The 13,686-nt window shown below is 34.5% G+C and overlaps 3 protein-coding genes across 5 annotated transcripts; all 3 read right to left on the bottom strand.

Annotated features, from left to right (window-relative positions):
- Nucleotides 1-1,038: 1,038 nt before the first annotated feature.
- LOC110811919 (UDP-glycosyltransferase 89A2-like) lies at nucleotides 1,039-2,953 on the bottom strand. The gene has a single exon (XM_022038550.2). The coding sequence runs from the start codon at nucleotides 2,676-2,678 to the stop codon at nucleotides 1,233-1,235; it is 1,446 nt and encodes a 481-aa protein (XP_021894242.1). The 5' UTR covers nucleotides 2,679-2,953; the 3' UTR covers nucleotides 1,039-1,232.
- Nucleotides 2,954-5,879: 2,926 nt separating this feature from the next.
- Nucleotides 5,880-10,377, bottom strand: NEK5 (Serine/Threonine kinase catalytic domain protein). 3 transcript variants are annotated; one of them, XM_088214968.1, is made up of 13 exons: nucleotides 10,106-10,377; nucleotides 8,965-9,074; nucleotides 8,725-8,791; nucleotides 8,496-8,561; nucleotides 8,304-8,347; nucleotides 8,138-8,183; nucleotides 7,767-7,847; nucleotides 7,639-7,681; nucleotides 7,491-7,540; nucleotides 7,239-7,370; nucleotides 7,074-7,147; nucleotides 6,871-6,922; nucleotides 5,880-6,791 (listed from the first exon to the last, which is right to left on the bottom strand). In XM_088214968.1, the coding sequence occupies exons 1-13, from the start codon at nucleotides 10,142-10,144 to the stop codon at nucleotides 6,009-6,011; spliced, it is 1,587 nt and encodes a 528-aa protein (XP_088071094.1). In that variant the 5' UTR covers nucleotides 10,145-10,377; the 3' UTR covers nucleotides 5,880-6,008. The 3 variants fall into 3 exon arrangements, with proteins under 3 accessions (XP_088071094.1, XP_021894067.1, XP_088071095.1); XM_022038375.2 differs by lacking the exon at nucleotides 10,106-10,377 and adding an exon at nucleotides 9,329-9,890; XM_088214969.1 differs by lacking the exon at nucleotides 10,106-10,377 and adding an exon at nucleotides 9,329-9,882 and having other exon boundaries at nucleotides 8,965-9,023.
- A 1,140-nt stretch (nucleotides 10,378-11,517) lies between these two features.
- Nucleotides 11,518-13,380, bottom strand: LOC148266591 (MSF1-like family protein). The gene is made up of 2 exons (XM_022038380.2): nucleotides 13,222-13,380; nucleotides 11,518-12,313 (listed from the first exon to the last, which is right to left on the bottom strand). Exon 2 carries the CDS (start codon nucleotides 12,293-12,295, stop codon nucleotides 11,738-11,740), a length of 558 nt encoding a protein of 185 aa, XP_021894072.1. The 5' UTR covers nucleotides 12,296-12,313; nucleotides 13,222-13,380; the 3' UTR covers nucleotides 11,518-11,737.
- Between the last annotated feature and the right edge of the window lie 306 nt (nucleotides 13,381-13,686).

Raw genomic sequence — 13,686 nt, 5'->3', positions numbered from 1 at the left:
TTATTATATTAAATTAAATTAAGATAAATAAAATAAAATAAAATAAATAAAAATAAAATTAATAATAATAATAAAAATAATTTAAAATTATTTGGGCGTTACAAATTATGTACAAAAAAATTACGTAGCAATTAGTTATTTCAATTGATTTTTTTTTTTAATTTTCTTTAAGTGAATTGAAATATTGACTGAAATTCAAGTTATATAATATATGTAAATATATATATATGAACTAGTTTATAATAAGTTATAATAAATTAATCATACACCTGGGTTTACTTGTAGTTCTTGATATATTTTTGCATTAGTTCTTTTTTTTTTTTTTGGAAATATGTAATTTGAAGTTTTTTAATATTTTATTTTTATCATTAATTTAATAATTTTTAATATTTATGGTTTAACTATTGATTAAATTATAAAATATTACATAAATAAAATTGAATGGCTGATTTTGAGAATTATCATTTAGAGTATTGTTTATATGGGCAAAACTATTGTACATATTAAATGGCTTAATTGGACCTCTCTCCTTTTTCTCTAAATATTGACATGTGTGTGATCCATATTCCAAAGAATTTTATCCGTAAAATACAATACTTTATACGAGTTTAAATTTTATTAAAAATTAAAAATTTATTATTTTATTAAATTTATTAATAAATTTATAATATTTAATTAAATAAAATTTAAAATTTAACTCGATATATTAGTAAAGTTATATGATTAAATTAAATATATATTCAAAAAATTATAACGTTTTAAAAAAAATAAAAAAAAAAAAGTTAAATTTGTATTAAAAAAATTTAATTTACACTAATGTTTTTGGATGGAGTAATATTTTTGTATAATAAGCTAAAAGTAGTATGTTTTTATTTTATTTTTAGATACAAAGAAAAATAATTAAGTAAATTAATGAAAACAATCAGACATTAATATTACACGGTTTGAATTAAAAAATACTAAAAATATTTTTACAAAAAATGCTCGGGAGCCCAAGAGTGAATTGCAGTAAAGAGTCATCCTCCGTCATAAGTTAGGTTCGTTAAATAATCAGCACCTTTATTATTCTCACGATATGTATGTTGTACTGTAACAATCCGATCTTTCGTGAATTAAGTTACAATTGCAAATATAATGTTGAAATTTGCATTTCTGCAAATACGTATGTTTATACCCTAACATGAACAAGTCCTGATTGCAATCAAAAGATTGAAATTTAAAATAAGTAATTATTATTTGGTAGTCTGAAGGTGGGTCAACTCTCTAGTAAGCCTCTCCAGGTCAATATAGGAGCTACCACCATTCCTCACGGCGGCCAACGCCTTCTCTGTCATTTTCCTCGCTCTCACCTTCACTCCTCCTTCATCGCCCATTGACTCAGCAATTTTACGACCCAACACGTCCGAGTCAGGCACCGAGTTCGCCCCCTCACACACCTTGACCGCCATGCCTAAGTGCTCCACCAAGTGCTTTTCATTCACAAACTGGTCAGCTTCCATCGGCCACGCCAGTATCATCGCCCCACCCACTATCCCTTCCAACACTGAGTTCCACCCGCAGTGACTCAGAAACCCACCCACCGCTTTGTGACTCAGTACCACCACCTGTGGAGCCCAACCCTTCACCACTAATCCTCTACCTGCCACTCGTTCCTCAAACCCCTCGGGTACCAGTCCGTACCCGTCCTGCAACTGTTGGGTTGTGCCCGCTTTGACAACCCAAACGAAACGGGTCATGCTCTTCTCAAGGCCAGAAGCCAAAGCCTCCATTTGCTCTCTGGTTAATAGCTTCTGGCTTCCGAAACAAACGTAAACCACTGATCCGTCGGGGCATTCGTCAAGAAAACGCAAAATATTGGCATCCGAATCTGTTTCCGGACCTGAACTGCCCCGACCCGAAGGATCCAAACCTGTCAAACTCAGCGGGCCAACCCCGAAAACCTGGTTACTACCCATCTTCTTTTTTATGTAACCGAAATACTCTCCTTCCAAACTCTCTAAGGAATTTATGATACATCCGTCGCTCAGCGTGTTGGCAACAAGGCTATCTTTGAGGGACGCAATTTCGGGATCCGACACGAACTTCATGTAACGCCGGAACAGGGACGGCAAATGCTCCTCCTTGAAAACAGGCGAGCGAGGCAGATCGGGGAAGGGGATGGGATCCCCCGACGCCTTGACGTAGTCAACGTTGTTCCAGCAGAAATCAACAACGGAGGCCAAGAACGCAGGGGAGCAGAAGAAGGCAAACCTGGGAATGCTGAGGGAGCGGGCCAGGTGCATGGTCCATCCGAGGAAGAAATCGGATATGATAGCAACGGGAGGGTCCTCGTGGGAGTGAAACCAGTCGACGATGGGATCACGGAGGTTACGGAGAGCTGAAAAAATGGGAATGTTTCCGGCGTTTCCGAGATCCTTGACGTTCTCCACGCCGGCGGGGATGGAAGGATGAGGAGGGAAAGGGAGGACGAGCGGGGTGATGGCAGTGGGATGGGCGGAGAGAAGAGCGGAGAGATAAGGAAGGTTCTTGGGGGTGACTAGGATGGTGATTCTCAGATTGTGGAGGCATAGCTGGTGGGTCAGGTCTAAGAGAGGAAGCATGTGGCCTTGAGCCGGATACGGAAACACCAGGACGTGTGGATTCTGATTCCTGTTCGGGTCGTCTGGTTTGGTCGCCATTGTTGCCGATGAAAAACAAGGAGGAAGAGAAGGTAGGGGTATATGTATATATTGATCGGAGCTGTACGTAGGACGATATTTACGCTAATTGATATTTTTGTGTGGTGCGGTGCGAATGATGGGGAAATTGACAGTTGACTCGTCGAGTCCATAACGGAAGACTCCTGCAGTTCTCCCCATTTCTACAACCATTTTTATCGCAATTTTGGAAAACTGGTCGGTGGATGAACGTGACAGGGAAATCAATGAAGGAAAAGCCAAAATCAATTTGAAGAAAGCTAATTGTTATTTTAATTTTTTTTAGAATCAGCACATTTATTATAAAATATAATTAATCTTTAAATAAATTATTAATATTTATTATTTATTATAATTTGGTTTTAATATTTTTTCATTATAATTTAATTTTAACATTTTTTACTTATTTTAAACATTAATTTTTTTTATTCTTTAATAATAAAATTAAAACAGTTAATTTTTTTATTAATTTATTTAATTTTTAAAACATTCAAATATAATTTAAATATTTTAAAAATAAAATGAGATTGAAACAATATAAAATATTAGAAATCAAATTATAAAAAATAAAATATTTAGAATGAAATTATAACATGTGTAAAATATTGAAGACTAATCTATTAATTTATTCTTAGGTTTTTGATATGATTAAAATATAATAATGATACTGTTTGGTTGTTGAGAAGAGAAAAGAAAAGAAAAGAAAAGAAAAGAAAGATTTCAAAAGAGAAAAAGAAAAAAAGCACAAAAAGAAAGTGAGGCAGGTTGATGACAGGCATCACATGAATGTATCCGAAAATAAACGCAAGAGAACAATCAACAAGGTCTTAATCTCAAAACAAATCTATACAAAATCAAAAAAGATGCCAAGATATATAACCTTCAACAGATCTTAAACGTAAGAGATTTATTTATTGATGCTATATATAGGGAAGATATTCAAAAATAAATCGATCTCCAAAAAAGAATCAAGGAGAAATAATGAATCGTAACAGATAATCTCACTTCATCACCATTATTTTTTCACTCTCGTGAAAAGAGAGTCCCTCAAACAAGCACACGAAACGAAAAATTAAAGGAAAAAGTGCGTGCGTGCGTGCGTGTGTGTGTGTATATGTAAATCGACAGCAGTAAAATGAACATTTAAGAATAAGAAACAAAAATCTCACAGAAAATTTAATTACAATGCTGTACAAGAAGGGCGACAAGAGAGAAGAGCAACGAAGAGCAAAGGAAGCCACAGGAGACAGTAATCGTAGTTCCAGCTCCGGCGTCCATGGCCGGCAATGGCGCCGCCGCGTCCTGCGCCGTTACATAAGCCATTGAGAGAACCGCCATTCCCAAAACAACAATCAATAAGGCTCTCCAACTGCCAGAGTTTGCCATTTATTTCAGAAGAGAGAAGAATCAAGCTGCTGCAACTGCGAGTAGCTTTTTCCTATTTATAGGGCTTGCTTTCAAAATTTCGAATTCGTAATTTCTTAATTAAAATAATTAATCATGTTGTTTAATTGGTAATTAATTATTACTTTGTGATTAATTAATGTTTGCTCATTTACTTTGTGGGACCCGCAGAGACACTGACATGTTATCCGTCGACACCTTGTAGTGGGCCCCGGAGGTATTTAATACCGTTGGATTGTTTACTGATGCACGTTGTAGACCGTTAGATGAATAAGTCTTAGAATAGCATTCCAACTGTGGTGGGTCTCAAAGTTTTGGTTGCAGAGATCTGCAGACCGGCGTAACGTAGCCGTAATCATGTAGTTGATTGGGACACGTGGCGGGAAATGAGAAGAGCATTTGGGTTTTGCTGTCAGTTGTTGTAGTTGAGATGGCGGTCTTATGATGGGACATGGATGGTAATTATTATTTCTATTTAATTTATTTTGAAATGTATATTATTTAGCGTAATAATAATTTAGTAACGTTTTTAATTTTTAATTATTTATTTTTGCATGCAAAATAATTTATAAATTAGTGAAAATAACAATAAATAATATTTAAATATATTATTTTTATATATTTAATAATTGAAGAGAATTTTATTGCAGAAAGAAGGTAGGACTAGACTTTTACCCACTAACTACCCGTTACATCCAAACCAAATTGGCACCAATTAATTATATCTTGATCTTTTTCTAAAATCAATTACCATATAATTCGATTAGACTGTATAAAAGATCATATGTATTCCCATATGTATGTGTGTGTGTGTATATTTATATAATCCATATTTTAGAACTAGGAATCCAAATGTTGGGTTTAATTTATTTTCATATATATATACATATATATATGTATATGTAAAAGTCTGGCATGGATGCTTCTTCCATGCAAGCCCATAAACGTAAAAGTCTTCGGCTACCCTCCTCCTAAAACCAGAAAACCCTAAAACTAAACCAGTAATCTCGTCACCATTATTTAAAAAGTAATCTCAAATGCTTTCTATATAAACCACTCAACACCTCATCTTCTTCTTCAGAAAAACCTCAGAGAAAATAAATAAAGGGTTTTTCCAAGAGATTTGCTAATCAAGAAAGTTTCGCCGATAACTCGTCGACATCAGCTCATCATGGAGATGAAGAAGGTGGCTTGTGCTGCGATCGTTATGATGGCTGCATGAGCGCAGCCGCCATTGATTCCGTGAAGGAGCTAATAGGAGCTCCGGCGCCTGAACCAATGATCTTCGGTGGCTCAGTCGCAGCCTTGTCCGTGGTCGGCTCCGTGGTTGCTGCCTCATTGTTCTCTTTCTTGGCGTTTTATATGCTCTAAAATGAAGGTCCTTGTATATGTTACATATAAAGCTTGACTGACAAGACTAAAAGGAGCGAGAAAGGGTTAATGAAGATAATAGAAGATCATATTGATCGATGAAGAAGAAGCTTATATACATATATGTATAATATTAATTAATCACGCTTCTATATATGTATCTCTCTATTAATTGACAAAGTATATAAATTCATCGATTATACATGCCTATTCTCAAATTACAGTTTAAGTACTATTCCTTTTATTTTCTTTTTTTTTGGTAGTTTATACATGTTACTTCTTAGTATTTTGATTTATTGACTAACTTTATAGTGCCATACTTGGGACAAATTAAAAAATTATAGAAAATATATTTACAAATTTACATGATCATTTTCAGAGTAAAAAAAAAAAAAAGCTACAGACAAGAAAAGATTAATGATCATTTTCATATTCTGTACTATAAATATATATATCATCACATTGTAAGTTACAAAAACTACTCAAAATATTAAGTTACTAATGGAAAACTGGTTGTGATTAGAGTAAATTTGCAGATTATTTACCACCATCTTTCTGAATTTTCATCAAGCTCTTTGTCAACCAAATTGCAGTCTCTCTTGATGAGACAGCTTCTTCCCCAAATGGTCTCAATACACCAGCAAGCTCCTCAAACCTTTCTTCTCTAAGCAAACCTGCACAGATCTCCAACAGAGATTCCAAAGCTTCTGCCCTTTTTTGACTCTCAGGATTAATTCGCTTCATCTTCTCTTCATATCCATGGAGCAAACTCATCAAGGACGGTTCACTTGATCCTCCCTTTAATCTCTGAATATCATCTTCTTGCCCTTTCTGCTTTGAAGGATTCTTAAGGTTGTTGTTTTCATTTTCCCTGATCTTATCTCCACATTGAACAGTCAATTTACTTGTTAGTGATCTGTTTTCTGACCTGGGTTTCACTGAATTTGAGTTTACCGTGGTGGGTAAGCAGCATTTTGTTACTATCTCATGATCAGAACTAATTTTACCTTCTTCTTGAGAATCTCTTAACATGGCATTTGAAGTAAGCTCTGAGCTACCACTACTGGGTCTTTTCTGGCAGTTTTGGCAGCCATTGATCATACTCAGATTCTGGGTGATTACAAGATCATCAGTATGCACCGGCTGAACAATGCCTAATCCTTTCGATGGACTTGGCTTTCCGGGAGATCTGAAGTTTCTGGTGAGACTAAATTTGTTGTTGCTGCACTCAGATTTTATTGGCTTGAAAACAGGAGGTAGACTATGGCATTGTGCAAGAAGATATGGTTTTAATGGCGGTTGCCTTAGTAGCTCTGCAGCCTGAAAATTAAAAAAAAAATGTTATGAAGAAGTCATTGGCTTCCATAAAAAGCTGAGAATTTGAGCTTGTTGAACTCACTGTTGGTCTGTGCTCTGGGTTCTTCCGTAGCATACTTTTGATCATCCGTTTCCTGTAATGCGCAAATCCACCTTACTTTTTTTTTCATCACATAATATATACACTTAAACCAATATGTGTATGCTTACAATTCAGGAAACATGAAAAAAAATTAGGAACGATGAAGAAAAATTAGGAAAGATGAAGAATATGTGTATGCTTACAGTTCAGGGGAATAGACAGTTGGGAGGGGAGAAATGGAGGATCTGTTTATTTTATTGATGAGACCTGCCATGTCCTGTCCAGACAAGATTTCCAAAACCAGTTTACTCTTTTATAGATTATGAAGAATTCAATTCATTCATGGTAGAGGCTGAATTAGGACTTACAGGAGCTCTAAATGCAGGCTGATGTGCAGCTATTTCAAACATACTGCAACCTAAGGACCAAATGTCTGATTTATAGCCATAGGGTATGTCTGCAAGAAGCTCAGGACACATATAATTTGGGGTACCCACAACCTACACAGACACAAGAAGCACCATTAATGAATACCCATTTTGTTTTCTTTCGTGTCACTTGAAGGACTGCAAGACATTGCAGGAAACTAGCAAGTCGATAAGAAAGAATGCAGCCATTACCGAGCATGCGAGATCATCATTGTTTAGGAGTTTTGCAAAGCCAAAATCACCTTCAAGTTGCAGATGAAAAGCATGGTAAATAAATCAAGGTAATGGGAATAAGATCAAATAGTTTCATATACATATGTGTATATATTTGACTTCTTACCTAGGCGAATGTTGTTTTCTTTTGTGAGGAATATGTTGGAACACTGAAATTAGGAAACATCAAGTTAACTTCCTGCAAATTTGTAAATGACAGATTAAGAAAAAAATCCTGAGGTTCATCATACTCACCTTAAGATCCCGGTGAAGAACCCGGTTGGAATGGAGGTAGTCCACAGCTAGCAATAGTTGGGTCAGCCATTTGCAGAGCATCTGGAGGAAAATGAAAAGAATAATTGACATATCCTTTTTAACCTATCCTTACTTTACAAGATTAAACATCAATAAATAGACTTTTTCTTAACATGGTTCGGTTTATGGAAATTAGTGTTTGTTGTAATTTTCGGAATTTGTCATAGAGAATCTAGATTCGGTCATCCTATCGAGTAATCAAACCAAGAACTTGCCTATGCCTCTTATTTTTGCCTTTGATTTTGTAGCTTAATTTATCATATAACAACAGATAGGTCCAAAAACAATGTGAAATTTTTTATGCTCCTTACCTCTTCAGGCACAAAAGTTCCTCTTGCCTTCTTTATAAGCTGAGCCCTGGTTAATCAATGTTACCCACAAGAGTAAAATATCAGACATTGATCATAAGTTAACAGTTAAAACTAGATCATGTATAAGGTGTATTAGTTGAAACTTCCATTTTGAAGAACAACTTACATGTCTCCGCCTTCACAATAACTCGTCACAATGCAAACATAATCCTGTAAACATGATCATTATTTGAAAGAGAGGGTTAATGATGCTACTGTAAGTAGTTGTCCTATTCGAAATTCATCATTAGGTTCAAGAACATTTAAGAAAAGTACATGGGCAATCAGGGAGCAGGAGCAAGAAATTAGAGACTAGTACCTTGTCTACCCATGAATCTTTGTATTCAACAATGTGGGGATTCTTCAGCTTTGATATCAGATCCATCTGCAGTAAATTATTTAACAGAACATTTCTCAGAAACTGAATGGAACTGAAGAGTAAACTAATGCTGTCCAAAGCAGATCATCTGTTTGGTTAATTTAATGGTAAGGTGAAATTACAATAATAGTTTAATTCAGTAGAACAAAGAAAGTTGAGAAAGAGTAACCTCTTGATGAGCTGTGCGCTTGAACTTCTCTGTTTGCTTTGCTAAACGAATCTTCTTCAACACATATCTGTGAAGATTACAAATATTACAATGTTTATATAGATATATATGTATATATGTATGTACGTACATATATATGTATGTATGCATGTGAAATTCTTAGATGAAAAAGAGACCAAGAAAAGATCATAGAAGAAACTCAAAAAATCGAAGAGAAAAAGAAAATAAGCAGAGAATTACTTCCTTCTCTCACACTTATGAAGAACAAGAAAAGTAGCTCCAAAAGCTCCTCTTCCAATCTGCTCTATCACCACATAATCATCCATCTTCGGATTAGTCTCCATGAGAATCTTTAGACCCAGAAGTTGCAGACAAGTTAAACACAAAAATCATAAAAAAACCCAAAAAATGGTACAGCCTATTGAATCGAAATTCAAGGCTTTTTTTTTCATATGTCAGAAGATAGTTTTGCAGGGAGCCAATTCACAAAATAAAGGTCGGTAGAGGAAATATGATGATCAGAAACAGGAATCATGAAGAAAAATTAAATGCAGAAGCATTAAATTCCACATTTATAACCCAAACAGCATTTAAAGATTTTTACCCTGTAAGGATCTGGCAAGAAGAAGAAGAAGAAGAAGAAAAGAGTTTATCCTTGGGATTCTTGAAGCTGGTGGGCATAATTGTAAAAATGGTTTTCAAAATCTATAAGGAGGGAAGATTTGAAAGAAAAGCAAAGGGGAAATTGATAAAAGAAAAGGTTGCTGTGACTGTCATGCCCACCAGTACAGTTTAAAATAGCAAAGCAAAGAAAAAGGGAAACCTTTGCTTCCATTTTCAGATTCTTGGTTTGTATTCATCATAATTCATTACCACCATCTGGTTGGTAGATCACTTTCTCATTAACTCACCCTCAAGAAGTTTTTAACTTCTACCAGTTAATTTATGTCAGAAAAAGGAAAAATGTAAGAATATATGTTTGTTCATGTATAACTTTTTCAGCCAAAATTACTTGTGTCTTTTACAGTTTTAATTGATAGTAACTGGGTTTAAACTTTTATAGCACAATAACATTACAGACATAATCACATACAATCATATACAATAAAAGACAGGTAAAACGAAGAATAAGAAAAGAAGAGTTTTTACTGTAACCAGTCAAGTATTTCTTTGACTAAAGACTATAGTAAAGTAAAAATGGTTTGAGATAAAAACATACCCCAAAAAAATCACTTCAAAGCATGTAAAAATTTATTGTGCATGTTTCTTCAAAGAAAAATGCAACCCATTTCTATTAGGCACAGAAGAAAAGCAACCAGTCATTCAATTGCAGGTGCTTTAATGGGATTGTTGTTTGTAAAAGCAGTATTTGATATCCTACCTCCATGGCAGGTGGTCCTCTCCTGGTCCTGCTGTCCATAGTTTGATCAAAAACCCTAATATATATAAAAAGTATGAAGGATATACATACACATCCATCTAATTTTTTTTAAGCCATAACATCTAACAAGTCTTAAACATCATGTTTAAGAATTTGATTGTGTTATACAATCAGAAAATAGAGAAACTCCTAAAATATTTAATTAAATTACTAAAATTCATTTTACAAAAGTGAATTTAGAGATATATTTTAGACTTTGAAGTCTTAAACATCAAATTCAAATTTTGATGGAAGTAGACTCTGAAGTCAAAGATATCACCAACCCAATTCTTAATTATAATTCTATATTATTCTTCATATACATAATTAGAATATAATTTATTATTTTTATTAAACTATCATCATCACTCCATCCAATTCTATGTTACATTAATAGTGACAATTCAACTTTAAAAGATAGTAGATGAATTTTTACAATTAAATATTTGAAATTAGAGAATAATGAACTCAAATATATTAAATTATGCAGTAAAAAATAACTAGACATAATATCAATGTCAACATAATATCCATATTCACAGATGATGAGTAGTCTTGTGGATTGTGTTCATTAAATGGGTAACTCATATGAACCCATTTTGTTGAATAAATTGCAAAGGCAAAATTTAATTTTCAGGCTTGATTGTAGGGTGTGGTCCTGAAATTTAGTTTTGTTAGTTCAGCAGTTTGATCACAAAAGAATCCTTTATGTTAACAATGATTCCAATCAGGACCACAGCAGCTCAATGCTGTGTGTGCTCCACAAGTAAAAGCTAAAGATAAAAGAAGCTATTAAATATGCTTCCTCTAATCCCCACCTACCATAAGAAAACAAAACAAAACAAGAAACAAATGCAGAAAAGAATCCAACACCAGTTTTTTCAGAAAATTGTTTCAAGTTAGAAACCTAACTCACTGGATGAAGCCACCATTCGACAAACAAAAATCATCACGCAAAGAACTTAACGGAGCACTTGAATCACAGACTTCCTGCCTAGAATTCGGATTCTTCGGTAAAAATCCTTTGATCTAAAATCTCAATGCAAATTCATCAATCACATCCACATTTTTATATATCTTCAATAACTTCCTGCATCAGAACAGAGCATCAAGCCTCTTGTCCTTGAAACAAACAGGGGAAAAAGAAAAGAAAAAAGAAACCAAACCCAATTTCTAGTATGAACAACCATGTCCTTTAACACTTTTTCTTTCATAATAATGCAAAAGCTCATTGACACAAACAGCAGAATCCTAGACCAGCTTGTAGTGGGACCACCATGAAGAACCAGAGGCAGCATGTACCAAAAGCTTACAAAATATTCAAAGGAAACAAATTATCAAGAAAAGCTGAAGCTTCGTTTAGAATAGATAAATAAACAAAAAATTTCATTTTATTTTACATGCTTTAAGTGCACCTGAGCAGATTATTTGCAAAACATCAAAACTTCCATGAAAACCACACTGGACATTTTAGAGTACCTCCATGGCTTCTACACTCTAATATTCCTTTGTTATGTTCTATTCTAGATGGGTTTATGACCCACAAAACTAGCATTACAATGCTGAAAAGAGGAAAGTAATGAAAATAAAAATTCAGAGACCAATTCCACTAGATTCAGCTTCAAGATACCTACAGATCCGTTCCATAACCTCCCTACCCTTAACGCTATTCTGCATAAATTTCTCAGCACATCGATGCTCTACCTTCTCTGCCATGGACGCCAGTGCTGACAATGGCTTAATCTTAATACTGGTCTCCTGCCGACAAATTGTCCACCCACTAGGGTTATCTGGGTGAGGGTCATACTGGATCTTCTCTTCGACCTCTATGAACTTTTGAAGACTAATGTTGCGGGTTGTAAGTTGCATAGACCTAGATTGGGCATCAACCACTGTTGATTCAACACAGTGGCAGATATCCTGACCAACAATTTTACGAATGAACCATGGCCCGGGGGCATGGATAGTTAGGGCACGAGTAGTGTAAAGCTTCCCAGAGTTAGGATCAAGCTTATGGTTCAATGTGTCAACTTCAAGGATATGAGATAATGTACGCTTATTCTCAGGATCAGCAAACTTGCGCCAGGATGCGGAGGTCACTCGCTCCCAAGGATGTCTGTAGATGTGCTCTTGTGTGTATGCTTTCACCATCCTGTTCTTTCTAGTTTCCTTCATAGTCAAAAACATGTATAAGTTCACAAAAGCAAAATAATCGCAATACAACTCTTTCATGCAATGCAAGTAAATGCAAATAAAAGAAGATACAGTTAAAAGAAAAGGGTTCAAGCAAATCAATTCTACTGATTACACAGTCCTCTACAACTTTTTTTTTTTTTTTGAAATAATACAGTCCTCTACAACTTATTCCAATCAACTTAGCTAAAATGGATTTTGATTGGTGACATTATTCATGATCCAATCAATCATATCTTGCAAGAATATATTGCATCAAACTTCGTTCTCCATTACTACATATCAAAAACTATGATACACGCTGTTGAGCTCTCCTCGATTACCTCATAATTTCTATCCTTTTCTTGTTTACAAATAAGGTATCTCCTAAAACCTAGACAACACAACAACTCAACACCATTCAAAGGAAAGGAATTGAACAAAAAAGATATCAAGAATAAAAAAATCCTCTGTCTCGGGAAATGCGAAATTGGATTTACCCACATAATCCAAAACCGGCCAACTAATCATACACAAAGGAGCATGTATAACGAAAACTGGGTCTCAGAAAAACTTGAAGACCCATCAATGATATCAATCCACCAACAACAAGACACAAAAAATGTTAAACCAAAAAAAAAAAAAAAAACCTTATTACTCTCATCATCATTTCAATTTGAAACATTTCAGGCCAACATTTTTCCAACAGATAAGAAATTCAAAATCTGATTAGACAGCAAAAGACAAGAACATTCGAAACATCTCCCCCCCATCCACCAGCTAGATCCTCGAAGATATTAGTTTTAATTTGACCTAATAGTCAATACATTACATGGATTAAATCGAAATAGAGATCGAGAGATACACATGTATACATACAAATATATAGCGAGATTGAAACGTACCTTGACGAGAAGAAACAATGAATGAGCTGCCGAGTCTTCTTCAGAGGATGAAACCCTAAAAATGGTCTGTGTATTTGATTCCTCGGTACTCAGAGCAAAGGCGGTGTGGTGACATGGAGCATGTATACCTTCTCTGATTTTCTTAAGGAAATTCTATTCTTGGCTTGGAGAGGAACTTTCTGGACGAAATTGCCCTTTGGGATTAATTGGAAAAAATATTTTGGCTTAGCCTAAATTTTCCGTTAATTGCTTGGACTTTAAGAAAGCCCATATAAACTTCATCCCTTAAAATAAAATAGTATTCAAATAATAATTATTATTAATTAATTAATTGTTTCTGTTCATTAAAGAAATAATAAATAACAAATCACTTGAGAAGAAATTAATTAATTAATTATTGTACGTCAATTATTTAGTTCAATAACAAAGAACAGATTTTCACCATCCAAAGCAAATCAAGATTTC

Source organism: Carica papaya, chromosome 3, assembly GCF_054855325.1.
Source record: "Carica papaya isolate Zhongbai chromosome 3, ASM5485532v1, whole genome shotgun sequence".
NCBI lineage: Eukaryota > Viridiplantae > Streptophyta > Magnoliopsida > Brassicales > Caricaceae > Carica > Carica papaya.
Note: the sequence above shows the minus strand (reverse complement) of the source record. Positions and strands in the feature narration are given on the sequence as shown.

Excerpts from the sequence above, each read along its gene's own strand:
- LOC148266591 (XM_022038380.2), bottom strand. The coding sequence starts at position 12,295 with ATGGTGAAAGCATACACACAAGAGCACATCTACAGACATCCTTGGGAG.
- NEK5 (XM_088214968.1), bottom strand. The coding sequence starts at position 10,144 with ATGGACAGCAGGACCAGGAGAGGACCACCTGCCATGGAG. Across the intron at positions 8,184-8,303 it reads TATTGTGAAGGCGGAGACAT|GGCTCAGCTTATAAAGAAGG; the intron begins GTAAGTTGTTCT and ends TTGATTAACCAG. Across the intron at positions 6,792-6,870 it reads ACCCAGAGCACAGACCAACA|GCTGCAGAGCTACTAAGGCA; the intron begins GTGAGTTCAACA and ends TTTAATTTTCAG.
- LOC110811919 (XM_022038550.2), bottom strand. The coding sequence starts at position 2,678 with ATGGCGACCAAACCAGACGACCCGAACAGGAATCAGAATCCACACGTC.